The sequence below is a fragment of the Eumetopias jubatus genome, unplaced genomic scaffold (genome assembly GCF_037043125.1).
Source record: "Eumetopias jubatus isolate StellerSeaLion01/CBP00866 unplaced genomic scaffold, mEumJub1_p1.0 scaffold_10, whole genome shotgun sequence".
Taxonomy (NCBI): domain Eukaryota; kingdom Metazoa; phylum Chordata; class Mammalia; order Carnivora; family Otariidae; genus Eumetopias; species Eumetopias jubatus.
The window spans coordinates 119096389-119121882 of record NW_028274816.1 but is presented as its reverse complement, the minus strand read 5'-3'; the positions used below and the strand labels follow the sequence as shown (position 1 = coordinate 119121882).

Sequence of the window (25494 nt, the reverse complement as noted above, 5' to 3'; positions counted from 1 at the left end):
TATAGGACCTTTACGTTATAGAAATTTGCAATGCTTTCTTGGCGCTGGGGATCACCACAGAAATTCCCCTAATGCCCTCTAGGTCACACACCTTCCTTTGTGACCCACTAATAAGCTCTGACATTTAGATAAGGTGTTAGGCTTCTTAAGTACTTAGTTACATCCCAGTCGTGGTGCTGGCTAGGATTTCTGCAGGAAATTTTCCTACCAAGAACATCTGTCACCAAGTGTTCCCTGTCTGTAGTACAGAGGTTATTTTTGGACTCTTAATCCACAGACTGCAAGACTTCCAATTTGCCTTCATCCTAGAGAAGCCACAGCCGTGGACCGTTTTGTTCTTCTGATTGATGTTTGACCATGTGCTGATATAGCATTTATGGGTTCCTCTGCTTTCCCATTGAAACTATTAACTTCATTTTAATTTTCCTGTTTAGACAATGGTGCATGTTTATAAAAGTAAATGGTATGAAGGTAGAATTTGGATGGAAACCATTGCCACAGACCAGGTAAGATCTAGAAACTATAATATATATAAACATGTAGCCATGGGCATTATATTTATGGCTTCTTGCCAAAATAGGCCAAAAATCTAGAAATTTATTCCGCGAGTAAGCAAGCGGCAACCTACCTGGCAGCATCGTGACAAAGCAAGGGCAGCTGGAGGAGTCCCAGTAGTTTGTAAGGGGTGTGGAATAGGGGAGAACCAAGTAAACTTCTACCAAGTCCCTGAGGAGTTATGTTTTTTAGGAGCAGTGAACTGGGTGACATTTTCAAGTTTCAACAAAGGAAGCCATTGTTACTTGCTTATCACTGGAGGTTTGGCCTATAGGGCATTTTTGTGTTTGTTAATGCGGCAAAGACATAGCTTTTGTTAAACAGTGTCTTTGATGGAGGCCTCCCCAGTTACGGAGAGACAGCTGAAAACAGGGCCTTTCCTCAGAGTGCACGCTCTATGCCGTTTTCCACTGTTCTAGCATTGTGAATGGCATTAGAATCTGCCCACCTGCAAGATGCGGCGCGCTGACATAGTCCAGCTGGGGTATCTGTTTTAAGTAGCATTCACAGTTGTCACAGGAACCGTATTCTAATGGAGTTAGGGGAGAGCATCTCTCTTCCGGGATCAACACACGCATACACATACACACCCTGACATTCTTAGTAAAAATTCTAATACGTTATGCAGGTATATTTATTAAAAATAATGCTAATATAGTCCTGGGGCACAATGATTCCAAGAGGGTGTTTGCAGCAGATTTCATTATAATTACTTAACAACTAGATAATAAAGGTTTATGTTTTTAACTTACAGAGTCACTAAATAGGAAAGGAAAAAGTAGGGCTAATCCAGTAGAGACTGAAGCTGGTATCAATCTTCCTTAAGCATTGGTTTGGTCGGCAGCCTTGGGCAAAGCTGGTCGCTAAAGGGTTAATCAGGACCCAAAGTGATTTTTGCACTGAGCTCCTCCCGCACCTGCCATGATGCCTAAAGGCATGGGATTCAGAATATAGCAGAACCAGTTTATTAAACTGTTCAAATTGTTAAAAATGATTAAAAGCCAGTTAAAGATTTTCATAAACACTATTCCAAAATGTTTGTTTGTTAGTTTTAAAAATGTTACTAGCAATGTATGCATTCCCCTCATGTTCTTCCCCTCCCTCCCTAGCTTTTAAAATAAACTTGAACACCCAGTGTAAAAAACACTTCAGGGAGAACCAGAAGTCAACCATGTGAAAAGAAAGGTGAAGAGGGGAGCAGACGGTGTGTAGCAGATGCTGGTCCTGCTCAAGGGGCTGCTGATGCAGGCTTTGGTGGCTTTATATCCCCCAGTAAGGCATCAGGTGTCGGGACTCTTTCTCATAAACGTCTGGAACTATGCCATATGGCGTCTGTACCATTTTAACTGTTGACTTCCCAAAGAGCTGGCGCTCGTAGTCTATCAGCTGCCTCCAGAACCCTACGTTGGGCCTGATGACGGGCCTGCGGGCCTTCACCCAGTTGTAGGCCTCCAGCAGGCACACGCTGTGGCATTTCATCAGGTAAGCGATGCAGAGAGTGGCCGAGCGGCTCACCCCCGCGGCACAGTGCACCAGCGTGGCCCCGTGCTTCCTGCTCACGCTGTGGATCTTGTCGGCTACCGTGTCAAAGTACAGTCCAATGGGGGCGTGAGGCATGTCAGCCAGAGGCACTTTAACGTATTCAAACTGGGGCCAGTTGAAATTGGGGATCTCGATGGTAGCATTAACGATGCAGGTGATGCCACGAGCCTGCAGGAGGTGCCGGTTGGAGGCCACACTGCCTCTGCCCAGGAAGAGAGAGGAGGTGATCTGAGCGATGCCTCCTACATCGCCCTCAGAAATCATCCGAGGGGCCATGAGAGTCCGTGGAAGTGTGCTGTGACCTCTGGAGCTCATGAAGATGCCAGCGATCACACTTGCATCGTTGGAAGCAAGACCAGAGGGTTTGGTTTTCCTCCACCAAGGAATCCGAAATCACTGTCTCCTTCCTGAAAAACACAGGTATCTGTCAGTACTTTCCATGCTCCCGATTCTGGATGCATCACGGCCTTCTCTAGTTTTGTAGACTAGGAAGGTGAAAGGATTAGAAATGGTTCATTTTTTCAAGGATGTACATAAATCATTTTCTATTGATTAACAGGAAAAGTAGTCAGTGTTAAAACTCAGCTCTCTGGTGATTCTATTTAAAAAAAGGGGGGTGTAAATGGAAATAGTCATCCTATTTTAGAAACAATTCTAAACTCAAACACGCCCAACTGATTCCTGAAAAACAATCTTGCAGGGCCTTGCTCTTATTGAAGGGGGAGTGGTGCTCCATGGTAATTCGGAAGAAATTAGAAATTCTGATTGCTCCAAGAGCCCTGTGCCTTCATATACCTCGTCTATTTCCATAGCTCTGAGGACTACATTTTCCTAAACCTAATTCTAGACAGATCTTACAAAGATATCAAAGGTATAAAAATGATACCACATTAGGTAATATATTCAAGGAACTGCTTTTATAAACTGAAAGGATAATGAATTCAGAATGAGTTACAGAAAAGCCAAGACATATGGTCACCTTAGCTAAGGCGCACCGAGGTAGCTCAGTCAGTTGAGCATCTGACTCTGTGATCTCAGGATCACAAGACTGAGCCCTGCTTCAGGCTGGGTGTGGAGCCTGCTTAAGGTTCCCCCTCTACGCACCCCCCCTCCCCATACTCTCACACTCTAAAATACATCATTCATAAATTAATCACTAAATAGTAACATGCTGTGGCATTTCCATGGCAATAATCCCAGGCACTTTGAAGGCCATGATCTTACATTAGTCTACCGGGTGCCTGGCTGGCTCAGTCAGTAGAGCATGTGACTCTTGACCTCAGGGTCGTGAGTTTGAGCCCCACGTTGCATGCAGAGATTACTTAATTTTTTAATAAATACATTAGTCTAGGGGCACCTGGGTGGCTCAGTCGGTTAAGCATCTGCCTTCAACTCAGGTCATGATCCCAGGGCCCCCTGCCCCTCCCTCCACTCGTGCACACCCTCTCTCTCTCAAATAAAATCTTAAAAAAATACATTAAGTTCATGAGCGTTTTAGTTGACCTGACCCTGGGTGTGGTTAAATGAGAACATCACCTTCCTCAGCCAACTCTCAACTCCAAGACGAATCCCACGGGCTTCAGATGCTTGTTGGAATTAAATTTTAGTTTAATATTTGAAGATCTACCTTCTCTCAGTACAGTGTTTAAAAGACTTTAATATTATATAATGTCTATATAGGATACCAGTAACAAAAGAAATAGAAAACACTGGTTTCCTGAGATTTTAGATCACTTCCTCACACTACTATACAGTCTGGGCCTGTGGGAAACGTGCTCCTCCCCACCCAGGGTACTGTAGGGGCCCCTGAAATGATTGCAGTTGGACAAGAACATCCTCAGTGCCACAAAGGTGGTGCCGGTGCCAACTCACTTGTGAGGAATCTGGTTACTCCGCAGTCCTGGGTCAGGATCTGGAAAGTCCTAATTGAGAGTGCTGATCACAGTGGATACAAATCAGATCTGCAGAAAGACAAGGAGGCAACAATGTGGCCAATCAGGAAGTTCAAAAGAATTCCTCCTGGGTTTTATTACTAAACTGGGTTTGACTGGGATAAAACCAGCAAGTGGAAAGCTAACTAAAGAATGTACCAGTAAGAAATAGCAATCTGAGTCTCAGCTTTTTGGTAAGGACATGTAACTCCTGGTGTAACAACTGGTACGTACAGGTTTGGCCGTAACAAAGACAAATTCGTGAAAGGAAATGTAATAAGGCACTGCTCACAGAGCCTGGGAAAGATGCAGACCAAGCTAGAGCATCTTCCCTGCGCCCTCGGTCCACTCAGCGGCCCGGCCAGACGCAGGGACCCGTGCACGAGCACCAACCGGCCGAGCGGTGGCTGCTGGGGCCAGACGGCACTCGGAGCCTGCACCTTCTCCTCCACACTGGACCTCTTAGCTGTTCGTTCACTTACGACATGATGAGCACCTATAAGCGTCGTTACAGTGCGTTCCTCCCCTCCCTGTCCCTCCGCTTTTCCCAGGTAACCATCACAAGTACTTTCACAGCCCTGTTGAGGTGTGACTGACACACCGCCTGACCAGGTGTACAACCTGATGAGTTTTAAATTCTGTGCGTGCACTCAACACACCATGACTCAACGTGATAAACCTCTCCATCACCCCCTCCAGGGTTCCTCATGCTCCTTTAACTCATCCCTTCCTTCACCCTCTAGCCCCTGCCAAGCAACGATGTTCAGTCACTATGTGTACATTTCCTACACTTTATATAATGGAATTCTCCTGTAGGGATTTTATTCATTTGGCCTTTCACTCAGCATAATTATTTTGACATTCCCCTATGTTGCTGCATATATCAACAGTTCATCCTTTTTGTTGCTGAGTACTATTCCATGGCACAGACACATCATGGTTTAATCACTTACTGATGGAAATTGGGTTGTTTGTAGTTTGAGGCTATTACAAGTAAAGCTGATGTATAATGTCACGTAAAACATTCATGTGTAGGTATCTGTGTGGACATATGCCTTCCTTTCTCCTGGTTAAATACCCAGGAGTGGAAGGGCTGGATCATAGGACATGTTCATATTTAACGTTTTTTAAAAGCTTTAAAAATAGTTCTAGCTTGGGGCCTGCGGGTCAGGCTTCTAAGTTAAACACATATGGATGTTAAGCATCCACTGCAGTCCTCTCCAGAATGCATTTCCCAGAAAGGAGCTTCTCCATGTGTCTGTGCCCTGGTTTTGGTGGCTGCCACCCAGGGGCCACCCACTGCCTGCCAGCTTGGTGCTCAGTGGGGCTTCCCTTCCTGGGCCCCATGAGACTCACAAACGAAGAGACCATTCTCACTGGCTACCACCCCCGGGGCACTGCACAGCCAGCCAACTTGGGGAAAAAAAAACAAACTTTTTCTGTGAAAAAGGCTATTGCTTGTCCTGGAGCTTTAGCCTCAAGGGCAGGCTTCTGCCTTGGCACACGTCTGGGGGCCCACCTGGGCTCACTCCAGGGACCAAAGCCAGGGGACGCCATCTTTGTGCTTTCCCTCTGCCCCACTCCAAGTGTCCAGTATCTCCTGGAAAGGAACTTGTACGCCTGTCTGGTGTCCTGATTTTTTACTGCTGTCTAGGGGACACCTCTAGATCACCGGGTTCTGCTGGCCAAGGAGACTGACACTTACAGTTCCACAGGACTATGCTTACCTGCATATGTTAAAAGCTGCTGAGTGACACATCCTCCCCTTTAGAACACTGACAGGTCTTGTCACACAAGCAACGGCTGGGAGCCACTAAAAATAAATAGGCTGCTGGGACAATCACAAAGGTCTGAGAGAAAGGCAAAACGAAGGCCGTACTGAATAAGTTTCATCGCCTATACGAGGCCACTCCTTTCAAGCCTGGGAGAGGTGGCTGTTTTATCTAATGCATAGAAACCAACACAGAGTTGAGGAAAATGAAGAAACAGAAAAATATGTTCCAAATGAAAGAACAAGATAAAATCTCAGAGAAAGTCCTTAATGGAGATAAGTGATTTACCTGAGAAAAGAGTTCAAAATAATGGTCAGAAAGATGCTCACTGAACTTGGGAGAAGAGTGAACATAGAGCTTCAACAGATAGAAAATGTAAGAAAGTACCAAAGAGAAATCATGGAGCTGAAGAACACACTAACTGAACTGAAAAATAAACTAGAGGGTTTCAATGGGAGAACTACCTGATACAATCAAGCAGCAAAAGAAAGAAAGTGAAGACAGCTTAAGGTATTTATGGGACAACATCAAGTGGACCAACATTCACATTACAGAGGTCCCAGAAGGAGAAGAAAAAGGAGCACAAAACTTATGTGGAAAAATAATGGCTAAGAAAGCTTCCCTAACCTGGCTGGCGAAGGAAACAGACATCCACATCGAGGAAGCTCAGAGAATTCCAAATAAGATGAACCTAAAGGGACACACACTAAGACACATTATAATTAAGCTGTTAAAATGTTAAAAGACAAAGAATCTTAAAAGCAGCAAAAGAACTTGTTACATACAAGGGACCCCCCCCCCCCCACAAGACGATCAGATTTTTCAGCAGCAACTTTGCAGGCCAGCAGAGAGGTGGCACAACCGATTCAAGGCAGTGAAAGAAAACACTTCCAAGAATACTCTACCCAGCAAAGCTGTCATACAGGAGTGAAGGAGAGAAAGAGTTTTGAACTATAGGAGTTCATCACCACTAAACTGGCCTTACAAGAAATGTTAAAGGGACTTCTTTAGGCTGAAAAGAAAGGGTGCTAATTCGTAACAGGAAAACACATGAAAGTATAAATCTCACTGGTGAAGGTAGATATAGTAAAATTTAGAATAACATAAAGGTGGTAGATTCGTCACTTATAAAGCTACTATGGGGACACCTGGGTGGCCCAGTTGGTTAAGCGGCTGCCTTCTGCTCGGGTCATGATCCCAGGGTCCTGGGATCGAGTCCCAAATGGAGCTCCCTGCTCAGTGGGGTGCCTGCTCTCCCTCGGTCTCTGCCCCTCCCCCTGCTTGTGTGTGTGTGCTCTCTGACACATAACATCTTAAAAAAAAAAAAAAAAAGCTACTATGAAGGTTAAAAGAAGTAGTAAAAATAACTATAACCGCAATAACTAGTAAAGGGATATACAAGATAAAAAGATGTAAAATGGGACATCAAAGGGGCACCTGGGTGGTTCAGCTGGTTAAGTGTCTGACTCTTGGTTTCACCTCAGGTCCTGATCTCAGGGCTGTGGAACAGAGCCCTGAGTCAGGCTCCACACTCAGTGGGCAGTCAGCCTCCCCCTCCCCCTCCCCAAACTCACAAATGCACTCTCTAAAATAAATCTTTAAAAAGTAATTTAATGGGGCGCCTGGATGGCTCAGTCGGTTAAGCATCTGCCTTTGGTTCAGGTCATGATTCCAGGGTCTTGGGACTGAGCCCTGCATCGGGCTCTCTGCTCAGCGGAGAGCCTGCTTCTCCCTCTGCTTCTGCCCTCCCCCCACCCCACTGCTCGTGCTTGCTCGCTCACTCTCAGATAAATAAAATCTTAAAAAAATAAAATGTGACATCAAAAATATAAAATCGGGGGTGTGTGTAAAACTGTAGAGCTTTAGAATGTATTCAAAGTTATCAACTTAAAATAGACTCTTATAAGTTGTTATATGTAAGCCTCATGGTAACCACAAAGCAAAAGCCTATGGTAGGTACAGAGAAGATAAAGGAATCTAAGCATACCACAAAATCATCAAATCACAAAGGGAGCAAGAGAAGAAAGTAACAGGAATTACAAGACAGCCAGAAAACACTCAACAAAATGGCAGTATGAAAAAAGACCCGTCTATATGTTGCCTACAAAAGACTACCTTCAGATGTAAGGATACATGCAAACTGAAAGTGAAGGGATAGAAAAAGACATTACATGTAAATGGAAACCAAAAGAAAGCTGGAGTAACTAACTATATTTACATCAGACAAAAAAGACTTTTTAAAACAAAGACTAATAAGAGACAAGAAAGGCATGACATAATGATAAAGGGATCAATTCAACAAAAGGATATAACATTTGTAAATAATCATGTGCCAAGCAGGGGCGCCTGACTGGCTCAGTCAGTGGGGTGTGTGACTCTTGATCTCAGGATTATGAGCTTGAACCCCACCTTGGTGTAGAGATTACTTAAAAAAATTTTTTAAATTATGCACCCAACATAGGAACACCTAAATATATAAAGGAATATTAACAGACCTTAAAGGAAGAAATAGACGGCAATACAATAACAGGGGACTTTAACAACCCATTTTCATTAATGGATAAATCATCCAAGTCAGAAAATCAATAAGGAAACACTGGTCTTAACACCTTAGACCAGATGGACTTAACATATACAAAACATTTCATCTAGAAGAGAATACATATTCTCGGGCGCCTGGGTGGCTCAGTTGGTTAAGCGACTGCCTTCGGCTCAGGTCATGGTCCTGGAGTCCCGGGATCGAGTCCCGCATCGGGCTCCCTGCTCAGCAGGGAGTCTGCCTCTCCCTCTGACCCTCTCCCCTCTCTTGCTATCTCTCATTCCCTTGCTCTCAAATAAAATCCTTAAAAAAAAAAAAAATACATATTCTCAAGAGTACATGGAACATTCTCCAGGATAGATTATAAGGCTACAAAAACAAGTCTTAATAAATTTAAGAAGACTCAAGTGATACCTACCATCTTTTCCAACCATAGTGGTATGAAACCAGAAATCAATTACAGGAAGAAAACTGGAAAATTAACAAATATGTGGAGATTAAACAACATGCTACTGAACAACCAATGGTTCACAGAAGTCAGAAACTACCTTGAGACAAATGGAAATGTAGCATACCAAAATTTAAGAGATGCAGCAAAAGCAGTTCTGAGAAGTTTACAGTGATAAATGCCTACATCAAGAATCAAAAAAGCTCTCCAAAGATTTAACTTTATACCTCAAGGAACTAGAAAAAGAAAAAGTCCAAAGTTAGAAGGAGATACCAAAGGTCAAAGTAAAAATAAATGAAATAGAGACTAAAAAGACACTAGAAAAGATCAATGAAACTAAGCTGTTTCTTTGAAAAGATAAAATTGACAACCTTCAGCTAGGCTTACCAAGAAAATAAAAAGACTCAATAAAATCAGAAATGCAAGAAGGGAAGTTATGACCAATACTACAAAGAAATACCAAGGACAAGAGACTACTATAAACAATTAAACCAACAAATTTGACAACCTAAAAGAAATGGACAAATTCCTAGAAAGATACAACCTGCCAAGAATGAATGATGAAGAAACAGAAACTATGAACAGATCAACAACTAGTAAGGAGACTGAATCAGAAATCAAAAACCTTCCAACAAATGGAAGTCCAGGACCACTCAGCTTCACTGGTGAATTCTACCAAACATTTAAAGAAGAATTAATACCACCATTCTCAAACTCTTACAGAACATAGAAAAGGAGGGGACACTTCCAAGCTCATTTTACAAGGTCAGGATTATGCTGATACTAAAACCAGACATCACAAGAAAATTACAGGCCAATATCCCTGATGCACATAATGCAAAATCCTCAACAAAACACTAGCAAACTGAATTCAACAATACGTTGAAAGAATCATACATCACAGTCAAGTGGGATTTGTTCCAGGGATGCAAGAATGGTTCAACATCTGTAAATCAGTGTGTTACATCCCAGTGAGATACTACCTTACACCTGTTACAATGGCTGTTCCAAAAAGACAGGAAGTAACAAGTGGTGGCAAGAATGTGGACAAAAAGGAACTTGTGCACTGTTGGCGGCAATGGAAGCTGCTGCAGCCGCCGTTGAAAAGAATACGGAGGTTCCTCAAGAAATTAAAAATAGAATGACCAGGGGCGCCTGGCTGGCTCAGTCAGTGCCGCATGCGACTTTTGATTTCGGGGTCATGAGTTCAAGCCCCACAATCAGGGTAGAGATTACTTAAAAACAAGCAAAACAAAACAAAAAAACCTACCATATGATCCAGCAGTCCACGTCTGGGTACTTATTTGAAGAAAACAAAAGCACTAACTTGAAAAAATATATGCACCCCCATGTTCACTGCCAAGACACGGAAACCACCTGAGGGTCCACTGATAGATGGAAGAGATCAAGAAAATGTGGTATATAAACACAATGGAATGTTATTCAGCCATAAAGAAGATCTTACATTTGAGGTAACATGAATAGATCTTGAGGGCATTTTGCTAAGTGAAATAAGTCAGAAAAAGACAATTATTCTATCAGTTGTATGTGGAATCTAAAAAGAAAATGAAAACGAGCTCACAGACACACAGAACTGACTGGTAGTTGCCAGAGGTGGGGGAGGGGGCACTAAATGGGCGGAGAAGGTCAAAAGATACAAACTTCCAGTTATAAAATAAATCATGGGGATGTATTATACAAGTTAATATTACTGTATTGCATATTTGAAAATTGCTGAGAGTAAATCTTATTAAAAGTTCTCATGACGCACCCCCATCATCTTCGAGACACCCCAGTTGTGATGTGGAGGAAGAAGAGCTGCCTGCAAGATGGACACGAGCGACAAGCTGCACTGTGAACCCGGGCACTCCGTGCCGACGCCGCCAGCCTGCGGGTCTCTGAGGGGACCACCCCCCCAGTCGGACTGCCAAATTCTCCAGTTTGCCCTGGGATATTATAGCAAATTATTTGTACGTTTAATGAAAATAAAACACACCTCGTGACAAAAAAAAAGTTCTCATTACAAAAAAAAATTTGTAACTATATAGTGATGGATGTTACTAGACTTACTGTGATGATCATTTTGTGCTAATGTAAATATCAAATTATGCTGTATACCTGAAACATATATCAATTACACCTCAATAAAAAGATAAATGAAACAGTTATAGCTTCATAATACAGTGATTCTCAAACTTTAGCCTGCATCAGAGTCTTGCTAAAACATTTCTGAACCATACCCCAGGAGTTTCTGATTCAGTAGCTGTAAGACAGGGCGGGGGGGGGGGGGACTGGCATCCCCAAGGTGATGCTGCCAGTCAGAGGACACACTTTGAGAACCACTGCAGAGGTCAACGCCGGGGTGAGCCACTGGTTCCCCACTTCAAGACCGAGACACTCAGAGTGCTGGTCCTGGTAAGTTCCAGAGTCTGCCCTTGTCTGAAGGGTGCTGCCTCCCCCAAGGTTCCAGCCTTCTCTGGGGGCCCGCAATTGGATACCGGCAGACACGCAGTATTTAGGTAAAATCGCACCATGAAGAGGAACAGGAAGTAGTCACCTAAGGAAATGTGTGCAGGTGTGTGTGTTAGATGGAAATGGGCAGAATTTATATAGGAGAACATCCTGTCCTGCTGCAAAGTACAGTCTCGCACCACTTCCACATCCTTCCCCGGCACAATCCCAGTGATTTAAAAAGCAAAGTCACTGTAGTAATAAACACAAAATCAGGCTCTCAGACTGCTGGTGCTAATTCCCTCCTGACTGAGGAAAAACTGGCAGATGCTAATCAAACTTCCAACCAGGCTATTTAGTCACTGTCTAATTACTAGTAACTCAGTCTTGTGGTCTCCCAAGTCATCATTCTGTTCAGGAAGCCACTTGCTCTCCTGAGACAAAGGTCCTAGACTCACTGGTCTTTACAGCAGAAGGGTCTTCATCAACGGTAAATAATGGGTGGCCCGGAAGCTTAACTTTGCTAACTCCTGTGCTGGGCAGTGAGAAGGTACTTGGTACTGCAGAGAAAACAGATTGTGAGTCCTCAGGGCAGAATCCAAGTGAGACAGACATGATGCCCCCTCCCTGCTGCTGCCAGTCAGTCTCATGCCAGCAAACCTGCACCAGATTGCCGAAGCTGGGTCCGAGGCTTAGAAAAACAATGTCTGCTGGGGAGCACGCAGAGGGGATGGCTATTACTGGTGCTCCTCTGACAAACACTCCTGGCCCCTTTACAGACCAGAAGATAGAAGGCTCAGAGAGGGTGAGCGGATTCCCACTGAGAGACCAGACGTGCCAGAACCAGACGGCCCAAGGTGTCTGGGCTCCTAGCTCAAGCCCACACGCTGCCCTTCCGCATGACTGTGACCTCACTACCGGCCTTACAGCACTGCGACACCAGCAGCCAGCACCTTCAGTGTGGGATAGGGGTCTTGGATCTGCCGAGAACAATGGGGTTAAATGCTGCTTACAGAAAAGCCTAGATGGGCTGAGCTACTCCAGTTTCTCCGGCCGCCCAGAATAGGGAAATACTGCCACAGACTGGCGTACCATTGAGGACACAGACGGCCCCCCTTGAGAGCAGAGGGGCCTCAGCAAGGGATGGTTCCACGGAGGGCACAACAGGAAGCCCTAGTGTGCTCCAAGGCCAAGACCAGGAGATTCTGACCATGAAGAAGGAAAGAATTCATGTATATTACATCACAGGCTCGCCAAAATCATCTTGGTCAGCATGTCCTGGAGGACAGAACGAGGAGCTCTATTAGCAGAGTAAAAGGCTGAGGCAGGTTGGAGGGTACTCTCTGAGTGAGCACCCCACTGCAGTACACCTGTCTCTGAGGTGACCAGAGAAGTTCATGTCGCTGTCCATGGTGGTCAACGCAGTCCTTCCAAGTTGCTCTGGCAGCTGCATTTACCTCTTGGAGGGAAAAATGCTTTCCGGGCCAGGAGAATGGGGGTGGGGTGGGGGTGGGTGCAAGACAGAAGGGAGGAGCTATCCTAAACCAACCCCAGAGAGGTACTTCTTTTTTTTTTTTCCCCACAAGTTCTAAGAAACATCTTGCCAGTCTGTCTGAATAATAAACATCAAAGCACTAAAGTGCTCAGCAAAAACGCACAGCTAGTGTCTGTCCAGGTGGCCCGTACTCTCGAGGCATAAGCTAGTGACACCAGACTGCTCCGTGCGCTGGGCAGTCCTGGGATGGGGGCGCCAGCCTTGCGTTACCACTGGTGTCCGTACCTGGCGCAGCCTTGGAATCGCTACCTGGGCTCACGATGTACTCGGAGCATCCATCCCAGTGCCATGGAGGCTAGTTTGCTTTCTTTTTTTTTTTTTTTTTTAAGATTTTATTTATTTGAGAGAGAGAGAGAGAATGAGAGATAGAGAGCACGAGAGGGAAGAGGGTCAGAGGGAGAAGCAGACTCCCCGCTGAGCAGGGAGCCCGATGTGGGACTCGATCCCGGGACTCCAGGATCATGACCTGAGCCGAAGGCAGTCGCTTAACCAACTGAGCCACCCAGGAGCCCTGCTTTTTTTTTTTAATCATAGCAAATAACCACTAGAATTAGCTGTTGGAAACTAAAAATCTATCTACTGCTTTCTCTCTTCTCACATTGAATAAGCAGAAAATGGCCATAAGGATGCTAGAGATGACCGTCTAAAATGATCTGACTAAATTACTTTTAGCTGCTTTAGGAATTTCAGAAGGACACAGTATATACTAGAGGCTGACACTGTTATTTTTTTATATCTGAAAAGCCTATGTAATCACATTAAGGTTTTTTTTTTTTTAAAGAACTAGCTAAAGTCACCTTTTTTTTTAAGATTTTATTTATTCATTTGACAGAGAGAGACACAGTGAGACAGGGAACACAAGCAGGGGGAGTGGGAGAGGGAGAAGCAGGCCTCCCGCCGAGCAGGAAGCCCGATGCGGGGCTCGATCCCAGGACCCTGGGATTATGACCTGAGCTGAAGGCAGACGCTTAACAACTGAGCCACCCAGGCGCCCCTAAAGTCACCCTTTTTAAAATAGAAGCATGTTAGCCTACATTGCCATAAGTAAATAAATGCTACTTTTCTCATTAATTTTCATTATTAAATCAGAAATGTGTTCTGTTGGGGAAAAAATTAAAATACTCTTAAAAATAAAACTCATAGGGGCGCCTGGGTGGCTCAGTTGGTTGGGAGTCTGCCTTCAGCTCAGGTCATGACCCCAGGGTCCTGGGATCGAGCCCTGCATCGGGCTCCCTGCTCAGCGGGGAGCCTGCTTCTCCCTCTGCCTGCCGCTCCCCCTGCTCATGCTCTCTCTGACAAATAAAATCTCAAAAAAACAAACAAAACTCAGATGTTGAGTTATATTTGTATTTAAATGAAATAAAAGATACAAATTGTTCTCACCCGTCTGGAAAGCTTTAGTAATTTGGCTAAAACACCTCAGCATCTTACTTATGGAAGAGGGGTTGTTTTTGCTTTTCCCCACCACATACATGAACTGATATGAAGATGTATGTCCCGGGATGAGAATAAACATAAATAATACACATAAAACTAAGGACAGAGTCCCCGGTCTGGTTTGGCCACAGATATCCCCCCAGTGTGACACATAATGTGCGTGTACTGGAGGACAGAATGAGAGGCTCTATTAGCAGAGTAAAAGGCTAAGGCAGGTTGGAGGGTACTCTCGGAGTGAGCACCCCACTCACACTATTCTAAGTCATGTGGGGGTAGAGGGAAAAGGTCTTTGCCACAAATGGCCACAATATCTCCCATCCCACTTGACCTTCTTACAATATGGTCAACTCAACCAAGAGTAGAGCAGAAATAATACTTCAAAGGCTAGATTATAAACACATCACACACTTCTACCTTGTTGTCTTGGGACTTGCTCTCAGAACCCAGCTGCTATGCCGTGAGGAAGCTCAACAGAGTTACCATGTGGTGAGGTCATACACAGGTGTCTCAGAGAGCAGCCCAGGTGGTGTCAGCTGAGAGCCAGGATCAACTACGAAATATGAGTAAAGACAAATCGATGATTCTAGCTCCCAGACATTGAGTCACCTACAGTCTTTGACTATCCCACCACTGGCCCCAGACATTGTGGAGCAAAGACAAGTTGTCCCCACTACATGAAGTCCAAATTCCTGACCTACAGGAATCTGTGAGCAAAATAAAAATGGTTTTTACACCACTGAGTTTGGAATGGTGTGCTAGGCAGCAAAAGCTGAAACAAGGATATGAAGGTGTAACATAAACCATCACCCTATGCTAGGATTTTATCATCCTAAAGAGATGACACAAGATACGTTATAAAACAGTTGAATAATAGGAGATCGACTACCATTAAGTGACTCAAATGAGTGGTGCAAACAGTGGGTACCTGAGCAATTCAGAGAAGGCACAGGATCAAAGTAAAGTAAAACAGTCAATGGGGCTAAAAAACAGAGTTGTCTGTTTCTTGGGGAGGTGTCTCATAGAGGATACTATCGTACTTCTCCAGTCCATTTAAAACATACTGCCATTTATAGGCTCCTGGGTGGCTCAGTTGGTTAAGTGTCTGCCTTCAGCTCAGGTCATGATCTCAGGGTCCTGGGATCAAGCCCCGTGTCAGGCTCCTGCTTGGTGGGAAGTCTGTTTCTCCCTCTCCCTCTGCCATGCCCCCCCCCCCCGGGCTCTGTGCACTCTCCCCCACTCTCTCTCAGATAAATAAAATCTTTATAAAAAATTTTAAAAAATAAGACTACCATTCTTGACATTCAAGAGCCTTCTTACTTTCAGATTCCAAATAGAGAACACAAGCCCCCCCCCTTTTTTTTTTTAAAGATTTATTTGAGAGAGAGAGAGAGAGCATGAGAACAGGGCGAGGGGCAGAGGGAGAAGCATACTCCCCGCTGAGCAGGGACCCCGATGCGGGACTCGATCCCAGGACCCTGAGATTATGACCTGAGCTGAAGGTGGTCGCTTAACCGACTGAGCCACACAGATGCCCCCAAGCCTTTTCTATAACCCCTCACTACTCCAAGTGTGATCCAAGACCCAGCAGCGTTAACCTGGAGCTTGACAGAAATGCATAATCTCAGGCCCCATCCCAGACCTATGGAATGGGATTCCACAGTGAACAGACCCCAGGTGATCTATATACACAGTAAAGTACGAGAAACATCGCTCTCAATCAGCCTCAGTCTGTCTCACTGGACTTGCTGGAGAAAAAAAAAAAAAAAAAAAAAGCGCCTGTTTTGTTGAAGCTCCATGACATGCTCAGCCTCACGTGGATTAGTGTTGTTCTGTTGTCATGGTTCCCAGATGAGAAATCAGAGGTAAATGGAGGTTAAGAGGCTTTCCCAGACTTTACATAGAAAAGTAGTAACCCCACTGGGACCAGAACCCCTTTTCCAGGAGTTGTCCATTTGTTGATTAGTCATACAATCTGACCGGTCAACTGATCGGAAGACTACCAAAATGTCCCCATTTCACTGGGGAGGAAAACAAAAACTGCAAAGGAAAGAAATTAAGGCACATAAGGTCAGTCTCATTGTGCTTTATCAATAATGTAGATATGAATCTAAAAACTCCTAAACTGCTATGTGGTACAAGATGGTCTTAGGATGTGAAAAATCTGATAAACCTAAACCAAGAAAATGTGTGCAAAATCTTCCACAATCACATTTAAATCTGTTTGGTGATAACCAGAAACCAATTTGTGCCAGAGCCTATATAAATACTTGAAAATCTTCAAGGAATAAGTGCCAAAAATTAAATATGAATCATACTCTTGGTTAAGCAGTGAACTTTGATTTATATAGGTCATAACATCTAGATGCAGAGTACTTTAAAAAAAAAAACACAGCAATTAAACCCAAAATAGATAAAAATGTGCCTCAAAATTGCCAGTCATTACCACCCTCTGAGAAGCAAGACTATGAAATCTCAGAAAATGCAGATTTTTTTTTTATTAATAAGATCTCAGTCCTTAAAAGTTCATTATTACTTTAAGGAAGACAAAAAAGGATTTATATATTAAAGTTCATAGGACTAAAAGAGCTCAACAGTGAATAGCTGACAAACTTCGACCATTTTACTCTAATGTCTTAGTGGATGTACCAACACCCTTAAAACCCAAGCAGTGAGCCTCAACTTTCTCCATACAAGGATTTCTTTATCATACCCATGACCCAATTCCACATTTTTGGTGATTTCCTAGCAAATTAACTTCATTTATAAAGTATTGATAAATTAATTTCCCATTTTTCTTTATAAATCAAAGGCATCTAGTTACCCACTAGAGTTCCTTAGGAGAGTAAGATAACCGGCCAGGTAAGTCTCTTGAATTTACTAGGAAGAGGGAACCCGATGAAGCTCCGTGCCCTTTCCCTGCTGGGACAGCAGCCCTACCTCGCTCTGAGGGCAACTGGGTGTGTCTGGGCGCCCCTGTAGCAAAGGGAGGAATCAAGTTTTTAGCTAAATATAAGTGCAAAGGCAAAGGATCCTGAAGTTATTCCCTGGTCTTTATTTTTTATTCCCTTGTCTTTAATTGTCTCCTGAAAAAATAGTCTAATAGGACAATATACATAATTCTTTATGACAATTGTTTATATATTATTAGCATAATTTATATAGATTGTATTACTGTTATTCACATACTATGGGAGAATGTGGTGGCCGGCGAACCTCACTCTACTCTGCTTCAAATCAGGGGTGGGCAAACCACAGCAGGCAGACCATGTCTAGCCCACCACGTTTTTGTACAGCTCATGAGCTCAGAATGGCTAAAAATTAAATCACAAGAACAGTACACTTCATGGCATATAAAAACAGTGTTCATGAATGAAGTTCTATTGTAACACCGCTACATTCATTTTTACAGATTAACTACAGCAGCTTTCTTGCTGTTAAGGTAAGTTAAGTAGTTGCTGGAGAAACCACATGGCCCAAGAGCCTAAAATATTTACTACCTGGCCTTTACAGAAAAGGCGTAGTTGAAATTATGTTCTGAAGCCATCATCCTATGGCAAAGGAATATTTTCAAAGTGTGGACCTAAGGACTGCTGCATGACAATCACATCAGCTACTGGTAGGCCCCACCTCAGACCTAGTAATCAGGATCTCTGGGGGTAAAGGCCTGAGAATTTTTATTTCTAGCAAGTATCTCTGCAAAAGGAATTTAAGATAATATTAGGGGGCACCTGGGTGGCTCAGGTGGTTAAGTGTCTGGACTCCTGATTTCAGCTCAGGTCTTGATCTCAGGGTCATGAGTTCAAGTCCTGTGCTGGGCGTGGAGCCTACTTAAAAAAATAAGATGGGAGCCTGGGTGGCTCAGTCGTTAAGCATCTGCCTTCCGCTCAGGTCATGATCCCAGGGTCCTGGGATGGAGCCCTGCATCGGGCTCCCTGCTGGGCGGGAAGCCTGCTTCTCCCTCTCCCACTCCCCCTGCCTCTGCTTGTGTTCCCTCTCTCGCAGCTGTCAAGTAAATAAAATCTAAAAAAAAAAAAAAAAAAAAATGATTACGCTATTGTGGAAAAGATATTTACTGTAATTTGTAGGAGGATAAATGGAATAAGAAACTCCATATACATTTTTAAAAATCATTTTTAAACAAAATAATACAGTAGATACTTGGACTTAAGACATAATCCAGTATTGGGGTGCCTGGGTGGCTCAGTCAGTTAAGCATATGACTCCTGATCTCAGCTCAGGTCTTGATCTCAGGGTTGTGAGTTCAAGCCCCACAAAAACAAATTAACAAACAAAAAGATGTAATCCAGTATGAAAACAAGTTTCACTTCATTTACATTTTGGATCCTCTGTATCTGAAAGTTTAAACCAGGTAGTTGAAACTCTGTAAAACATTGAATACTTCTCCAGTTTTTAGCAAGAAATCATGTGAAATGATGTACAACCTCTAACCCTGAAAGAGTTCTGTCCCCTAAACACGACATAGGTGACAGTGCAAATTAAGGGCTATTGAAGATTTGTGTCCATCTGACATTCATCAAAAATGCACTAGTTTAAATGAACAGATATTTAAATAAATCAAGTGGGCTGGAATGAAACCTCTCAAATTCATAGGGAAGGAAAGAAAGGGGCCCAAGGAAGATTCAACTTTATAATCCTCACCCTTTTTTTGATAAAAGAAAAGAAAGTATGACCAATTTGGGGTGGTAATGATATAAATTTGTTCTTTGTAATTTTCTATATGACTGCAATTTACTCATTTATTAGTATTTTTGAGAGGGAGGGAGGGAGGGAGCGAGCATGAGGAAGGCTGCAGGGAGAGAGAATCTCAAGCAGGATCCATGCCCAGCACAGAGCCCGATGCAGGCTCAATCTCACAACCCTGAGATCATGACCTGAGCCGAAATCAAGAGTTGGACACTTAACTGACTAAACCACCCAGGCGGTGCCCCAGTATATGACTGAAATTTCTAAAAATAAAAATTATTTGGAATAGAAGAAAATTAACTACAACAAATGGCTGTCAATACAAACCCCCCCTCCAGGCTCTGGCCTACACCTGCTGTCCACATGGGAGCCAGACTCACAGCTGATCTGGTAAAAGAGAACCTGGCAAGGACACCAGAGCGGCACAAGGGCTAAGTTAGTGAAATTCTTAATTATAAATTTTGATTTCAAATTTGTATGTAACTTGCAATGCTGACAGTACTCTCCCGGATTTTATTTTACCAGTACTTCCTCAAAACTTCAAGCAAGCTTACCTCATAGTCTCTCTCTTCCAGTCGAGGAAGGCTGGAGTTTCCCATGCTCGCTCTATCTGCCACAGAAATGTTTACTAGTTCAACAGAAGCAACATGCCCTACCTGAAGAGTCTTCTCCTGTGTTACCCACAAACTCAAAGACCTAAGGAGTCAAGAAGATCTGCTGCTATGCATAGGCCTGTGATGCTGAAACTATTCTGGGACAAAGGCAGAAGACCAGCAGTTGCATGTGAATTTCAAAAGGGCCCCTTGGGCTGAGACTTTGAGAAGGCACAGTGGGGGAGGGGGAGGAAGCTGGCCAAACTGACGGTGCCCTAGTAAAGGTAGTTAAAACTGGGTCAGTGCTAAGAGCAAGAATGGCAAGTGGCAAGGGGAGCTAGGAGGGCCGTGGGTGTAGGTGATGTTGTGGTAGGGCCACGGCCTCGGCACCCACCCTCCAACCCCTTCCCTGCAACAGGTGGAATCCGGAGTTCCATCAAGTACTGCCCGCCAAAAGGGGTACCAACGAACACAATTAGGACTCTTCCCCCCATCACTCAGATTCAGAGGCTTGCACACTCCTTTTTGTCCTTTAAAACTTTTAATTTACGGGCGCCTGGGTGGCTCAGATGGTTAAGCGTCTTGCCTTCGGCTCAGGTCATGATCCCAGGGTCCTGGGATCGAGCCCCACGTCTGGCTCCTGGCTCAGCGGGGAGCCTGCTTCTCCCTCTCCCTCTGCCTCTCTCCCTGCTCATGCTCGCTCTCTCTCTGTTTCTGTATCTCTGTGTCTCAAATGAATAAATAAAATCTTTAAAAAAAAACTTTTAATTTACATAGTTTTTAAAATTATGACCATTTTAGAGAATCTGAAAAAAAAAAACTTTAAGTGAAAAAGTTCTCGTGATTTATGAAAGCCGGAAAATAGAGCATATAGCCATTTTCTAAGATGCCTTACAGAAAAAATAAAAAAAGAACTACAAATCTCACGTTCTTTGGACTATTCTTCCTTTACCCCTCCAACTAAGAAAAAGGATAGCCCTGAAGGTATTTTCTAAACCTACAGAACTGTAGAACATTCTCAGGATGGAAGCAAACTGTTAGCAAATAATACTAGGCACTGTAGATACTCAACAAATACCTGTCCTGACATAACCTTCCCATCTCTCCCTATCCCTACCCCCTTCCCTTCCCTCTCTCCCCTGCCCCCACCTCTGTCTCTCCTGGACACACACTCCACACACACCTAGCTTTAAATCCAGCTAGCAACACCAAACACAAGCAATTAAAGTTAACCTGGCTCTCCTCAAAAGCAGAAATTGTTTCAAAACCAGTTTTAACTATCTCTACTACGTTATACTAAGGAAGATTTGGAAAAAAGTACATTTTAAAGATTCCGAGAGAGTACTTTATTCCCATAGCAAAGAAGCTGTGGTTCCTTTGGAAACGCCAAGGAAAGAGGAGCCCTGGTCTGTGCTCAGTGCCTCTTCAAGGATCTGCACGCGCGCACAAGCATTCCCGGAGGGTCCTCCCAGAGTACTTTAACGAGCGCTGGCCTGGGTTCCTGCACACATCACACCCTATAAAGCCAGCACCAACGGCCTGCACATTCAGGGCTGGGCACACGGCAGGCATTCACCAGCACAACGCAAGTCACCAAGTCAAGGCAGCATCGAGTGGCCCCAGAGGTAGGATTCACCCAAAACCCTTAAAAGACTTTTAGGGAGGGGAACCTGGCTGGCTCAGTTGGAAGAGCATGCAGCTCTTAATGCAAGGGTTGTGAGTTCATGCGCAATGCTGGGTGTAAAGATTACTGAAAAATAAATAAACTTTAAAAAAATCTTCTTTTCAAAAAAAAAAATCCCTTAAAAAAAGTAAGACTTCTAGGTAACTAGATACTTTTTTTCTTCACTTTGCATATTTAAATTTTCCTATAACTACACATCTGTTTAAAAAAAAAAGGGAAGGATTTTCTTGGGTATTTGTCAACCAAATAGAGTGGAAAAACCATCTCTGGCCTTTGGGTGGTATGTTGGTCCAACCCATACAATTAAGTATATATAAATACAATGGTACACAAAGGACCAGGGATCAGACCACCTAGGTGACATTCATTCATTCACACTGTGGATATCCAAACATACTGAGGTTCAACAACAAATACAGTGGATTATAAATTCAAGGCTGACACCACTGGAGGAATGTAAATTGGTACCAACCACTTAGGAAATGAGGCATCACCTAGTAAAGCTGCAGATAAACACACCTGAAGGCCCTGGACGAGAAACTACCCAGCTGTCCGCCAACAGATGATGGGCAACTTGTGCTATGTTCATACAAAAATGAACTAATTAGTCACAGATAATATGAATGAATCTTTAAAAAAATACCACGCTGCAAGAATTTTAAAAAACTGTGTCTGTATGTATATTCCTATATACACACATATATATATACCCACGTATGATGTTGACCCCACAAAAAAAGTATTTAAAAGAATACCTACGTTGATTCCATTTGCATAAAGATGAAAACAGACAAAATGAAACTTGTTTAGATATTAATATTTAGGGGAGAGAAACTAGCAACAAGAAAGGAAGTGATTTCCACAAAAATGAGGCTAGGTTACTTCTGGGGTGAGGGGAGAGGTTGTCATTGGCAAAGTACGGGAGGAAGGTGCTTCTTGACCTTCGAGACGGTTACAGCTGGGTGTTCTTAAAAAAAATCATTAATTTACCCATTTGTTTCGTATGCTTTTCTGTGTTATAATTCACAATAAAAAGGTTAAGTAAACAAAATGTTGATGTCCAGGAATTCAGAACCATTACAATTCTGGCCAATGTGGGGAAAGAACACTTCCTCTCTAAATGTCGCTATTAGCCTATCAGTTTCATCAGTTTTCAGGGACCTTATTTGCCTTCTACCCCAATATTCAGCACTAGACCTTCAGCATGGTAAAAGTCCTCTAATATATAAACTCTTGATGTGAATTCTGTTTGAACTCATGTGTCTCCTGAAACTACTGATCTGAACTGTGCCCACATTAACACTTCCCTTTGTTTCCCAGTGAAGCTTTCATAAATAACTAAAACTACTACCTTAAATGTTCACCTGTAAGTTTATACCCAGGGGCTGTTGCTTTAGCTACTCTCCCTGCCTTCCGCTCCCTTTTATGCTTCCTTTTAGGGTGAATACACTAGTAGTCCTAGATATTGTTTTTAATGGAAAAGTTTTCATTTTCGTCTAAAAGTAACACCTAGGATCTTAACGGTTTAAGTGCTCTGAGGCTGTTTAAGAGGGGATCATTTGCCCATCGTCCTGAGAAACACTACCATGCCACAGAAGTAATGAACCTTTACAACCAGCTGTACTTAAAACACATGCTACCTCTTGTAGACAGAAACCAAAACTCTATGAACAGGACTGGTTAATTTTATAATAATTCATTTCAATTAAAAAATCACTTTGTGCAGACACTTATAAAAATACTTAGAAAAGTCTAAGAGGTTACACACAAATCGATAAAGATATACACAGCAGTTACTTTTGGGAAAGATGCTAAAAAAGAAGGCTTTAACCTTATCTGTAAAGTTCTTAGTTTTACAAAGAGAATTATTAATGAATTTCTGGTGACAGTGAGAAAAAGCATTTTCAATCCACCTTGCCTTAAAATCCCAAATGCAAAGGAATTTACGAAACACACATTCCTCCCTGTAGACCATCATTTAAAAATATTAAGGTTTTCATGCTATAGTTTTAAAGAACTGCCTGGGTTTGCACACCTGAGCAGTATTTTTTTATATGAATACACATTTATGCCATTCTATTAGGGAATATTACAGAAATCATACCTGCATTCAACCAATATGACAGATTTCAGATGAGAACTCAGCATAGACACATTTGACACTGACGTTAAAATGACTTGGAATGAAGGAAACCGTCTCCTGTTTTATGGGGGAAAGCCAAAAATATCAAGCAACTACCTTCTCCTCCCCCAAGCGTCAGAAGATGAGTCAGAGCTGGAGGCAGGAATAGGGCCCATGTGTCAAAGCCGCCTGTGCAGGGCGCCTTCCTACCTCCACCCGACAACCCTCCCCCCCCCACCCCAGGTCAGGGTCCCTGCCTCAGCTGGTCCCTGACAGGAATTCTCAGGTGTCCCTGGTGAAGAAGAGGCAGTTATTCATTCCGGGGTGCCTCATTCTCTGCATTTCTTAAAAGGAGCCCAAGAATGGGAGCCTTTATGAGTCCACCACAACTAACAATCACCAAATGCAGCTCAAGGGAGTGGAGCCTCCAGACACACTCACGCAACTTTTCAAAGAAGACAGCACCTTTGTTCCCCTCATCTTAAACAACAGGAAACATGTAGGGAGCAGCTGTGACTTGTCCAGTATCACTTAACTCTGTGACACAGCAGAGCCTCAACCACGCTGACACCGGGCCCCAGCCTCTCTGACTTTTAACTGCTCTGTACAATCTCAGGGAAGATGCTCCAACATTCCATTTTCCTTACGTGTAGCCTAATGGACTAGGAATTCCAGGAAACTCAGGGTTAAATATCTTGGTCCATATTCCTTTAAGATTAGTAAAGAATCAGGACTTGCTTCTTTGCCTCTGTTTTTACATCTGTAAAACGGGATGGCAATGCTCTCTACCTACCCCTCCTAATAAAACTACAATGAACGGCTCGTTAACACATGCCAAATGCCTTGAGGTCCTGCTGGATGAAAAGTACAAGGTAGTTGTGTTGTTCTTTTTGTTTTGTTTTTTTGCTTTAAATCCCTACACAGTAGAACTGCAATTGTAAGTCACTCCTCCTTCCCTCGCCTCTGGGATGCCCAGTTACCATAACACTGGCTGGTACCAATGGCAACAACCACCTAAATAAAATATAGTTATACAATCCACAAAGGCAGCTCCAGCAGGCGACTCCTCTCACACACAAACAACTCAACTTCGCTTTGAAGAGAGGGTACTTAGGAGAAATAAAAAGACACGTTAGCACTGTGCACCCCAATCTACCACCAAAGAGAAACACTCAAGTTGAATACTTGGCATTGCTGAAAGTCAAGTTGCTTCTATCAATGCACCAGAAACCTATGGAAGAAGCAAAGGGCCACCGACAGCTCCAGAGGCTCGGAGCGGGTGGACGCTCACGGCGGGTGAGGAGCTAGAGAGACCATGGCGCGGCCGGAGTACCGAGGGTCAGGAAGGAGGAGGAGGGGAGAGGAGCCCACAGGATGCCGGCTAAGGAGCCCGAGGGCCGGGACGCGGGGCCGGGGCGTCGGCCGCACCCGAGCGCAGCCGGGGGGCGCGCGCCCAGAGCCGGCGAGGCGGGGTGTCGGGCGGCGAGGAGGGGGCGCTGCGGAGGGCCCCGGGCCTCGCTCCTCCCGGCCGCCCAGAGGATGCGAGAACCGCCCAAGAGCAGGTGTGGGTGCCGGCACAAAGTTTCCAGAAACGAGGGTCGCGCGGGGCCCCGGCCGCCGGGTCCCGCCAGCCCCCGCCGGGGTCGCGTCGGAGCCAAGTCCCGCCCGCCCCCCAGTCCTTGCCCGGGCCCGCGGCCCCCTACCGGCTCGGCCCCGCGGCTGCTGGCACTCCGTCCTCCTGCGCGGCTCCAGGCTTCTGCGGGCTACCCGCCGCGCGCGCCCCTCCTTCTCCCCTCCGCCCGCGCCCGGGGCGGGCCGCGCGCACGCTCCCTGCGCCCCGCCGCCCTCTCCCGAGGGGGGGCGGGCCGCTCGGGGCGGGGGAGGGGCCTCCGCGCTAGAGGCTCGCTGAGGGGCGGGGGGAAGCCGGCGGGGGACGCGGGGAGCGGCGGGCGGCGCGCGTGCGCATTGCGCCGTCCGCCGCCGAGCGGAGCTGCGGGGCGCGCGCCCCGCTGTCCTGGATGCCCCTCGGGTCGGGCGTTCCCTGGAGTCTCCTGTGTTTCACAACATACGACCCCTCTGGTCGCCACTTCGGGGTTCGGGCGGGGGAGCAGGGGTGGTGTACTGGGGTACTTTCTGGATGCGAGAGGGTTAAAGGCAAGGA

At 44.6% G+C, this 25494-nt stretch overlaps 1 protein-coding gene across 1 annotated transcript; it reads right to left on the bottom strand.

The window, feature by feature from the left end:
- Window positions 1-1171: 1171 nt before the first annotated feature.
- On the bottom strand, window positions 1172-25142 carry DUSP14 (dual specificity phosphatase 14). The gene is made up of 3 exons (XM_028109431.2): window positions 25037-25142; window positions 3970-4058; window positions 1172-2504 (listed from the first exon to the last, which is right to left on the bottom strand). Exon 3 carries the CDS (start codon window positions 2410-2412, stop codon window positions 1816-1818), a length of 597 nt encoding a protein of 198 aa, XP_027965232.1. The 5' UTR covers window positions 2413-2504; window positions 3970-4058; window positions 25037-25142; the 3' UTR covers window positions 1172-1815.
- Window positions 25143-25494: the final 352 nt, after the last annotated feature.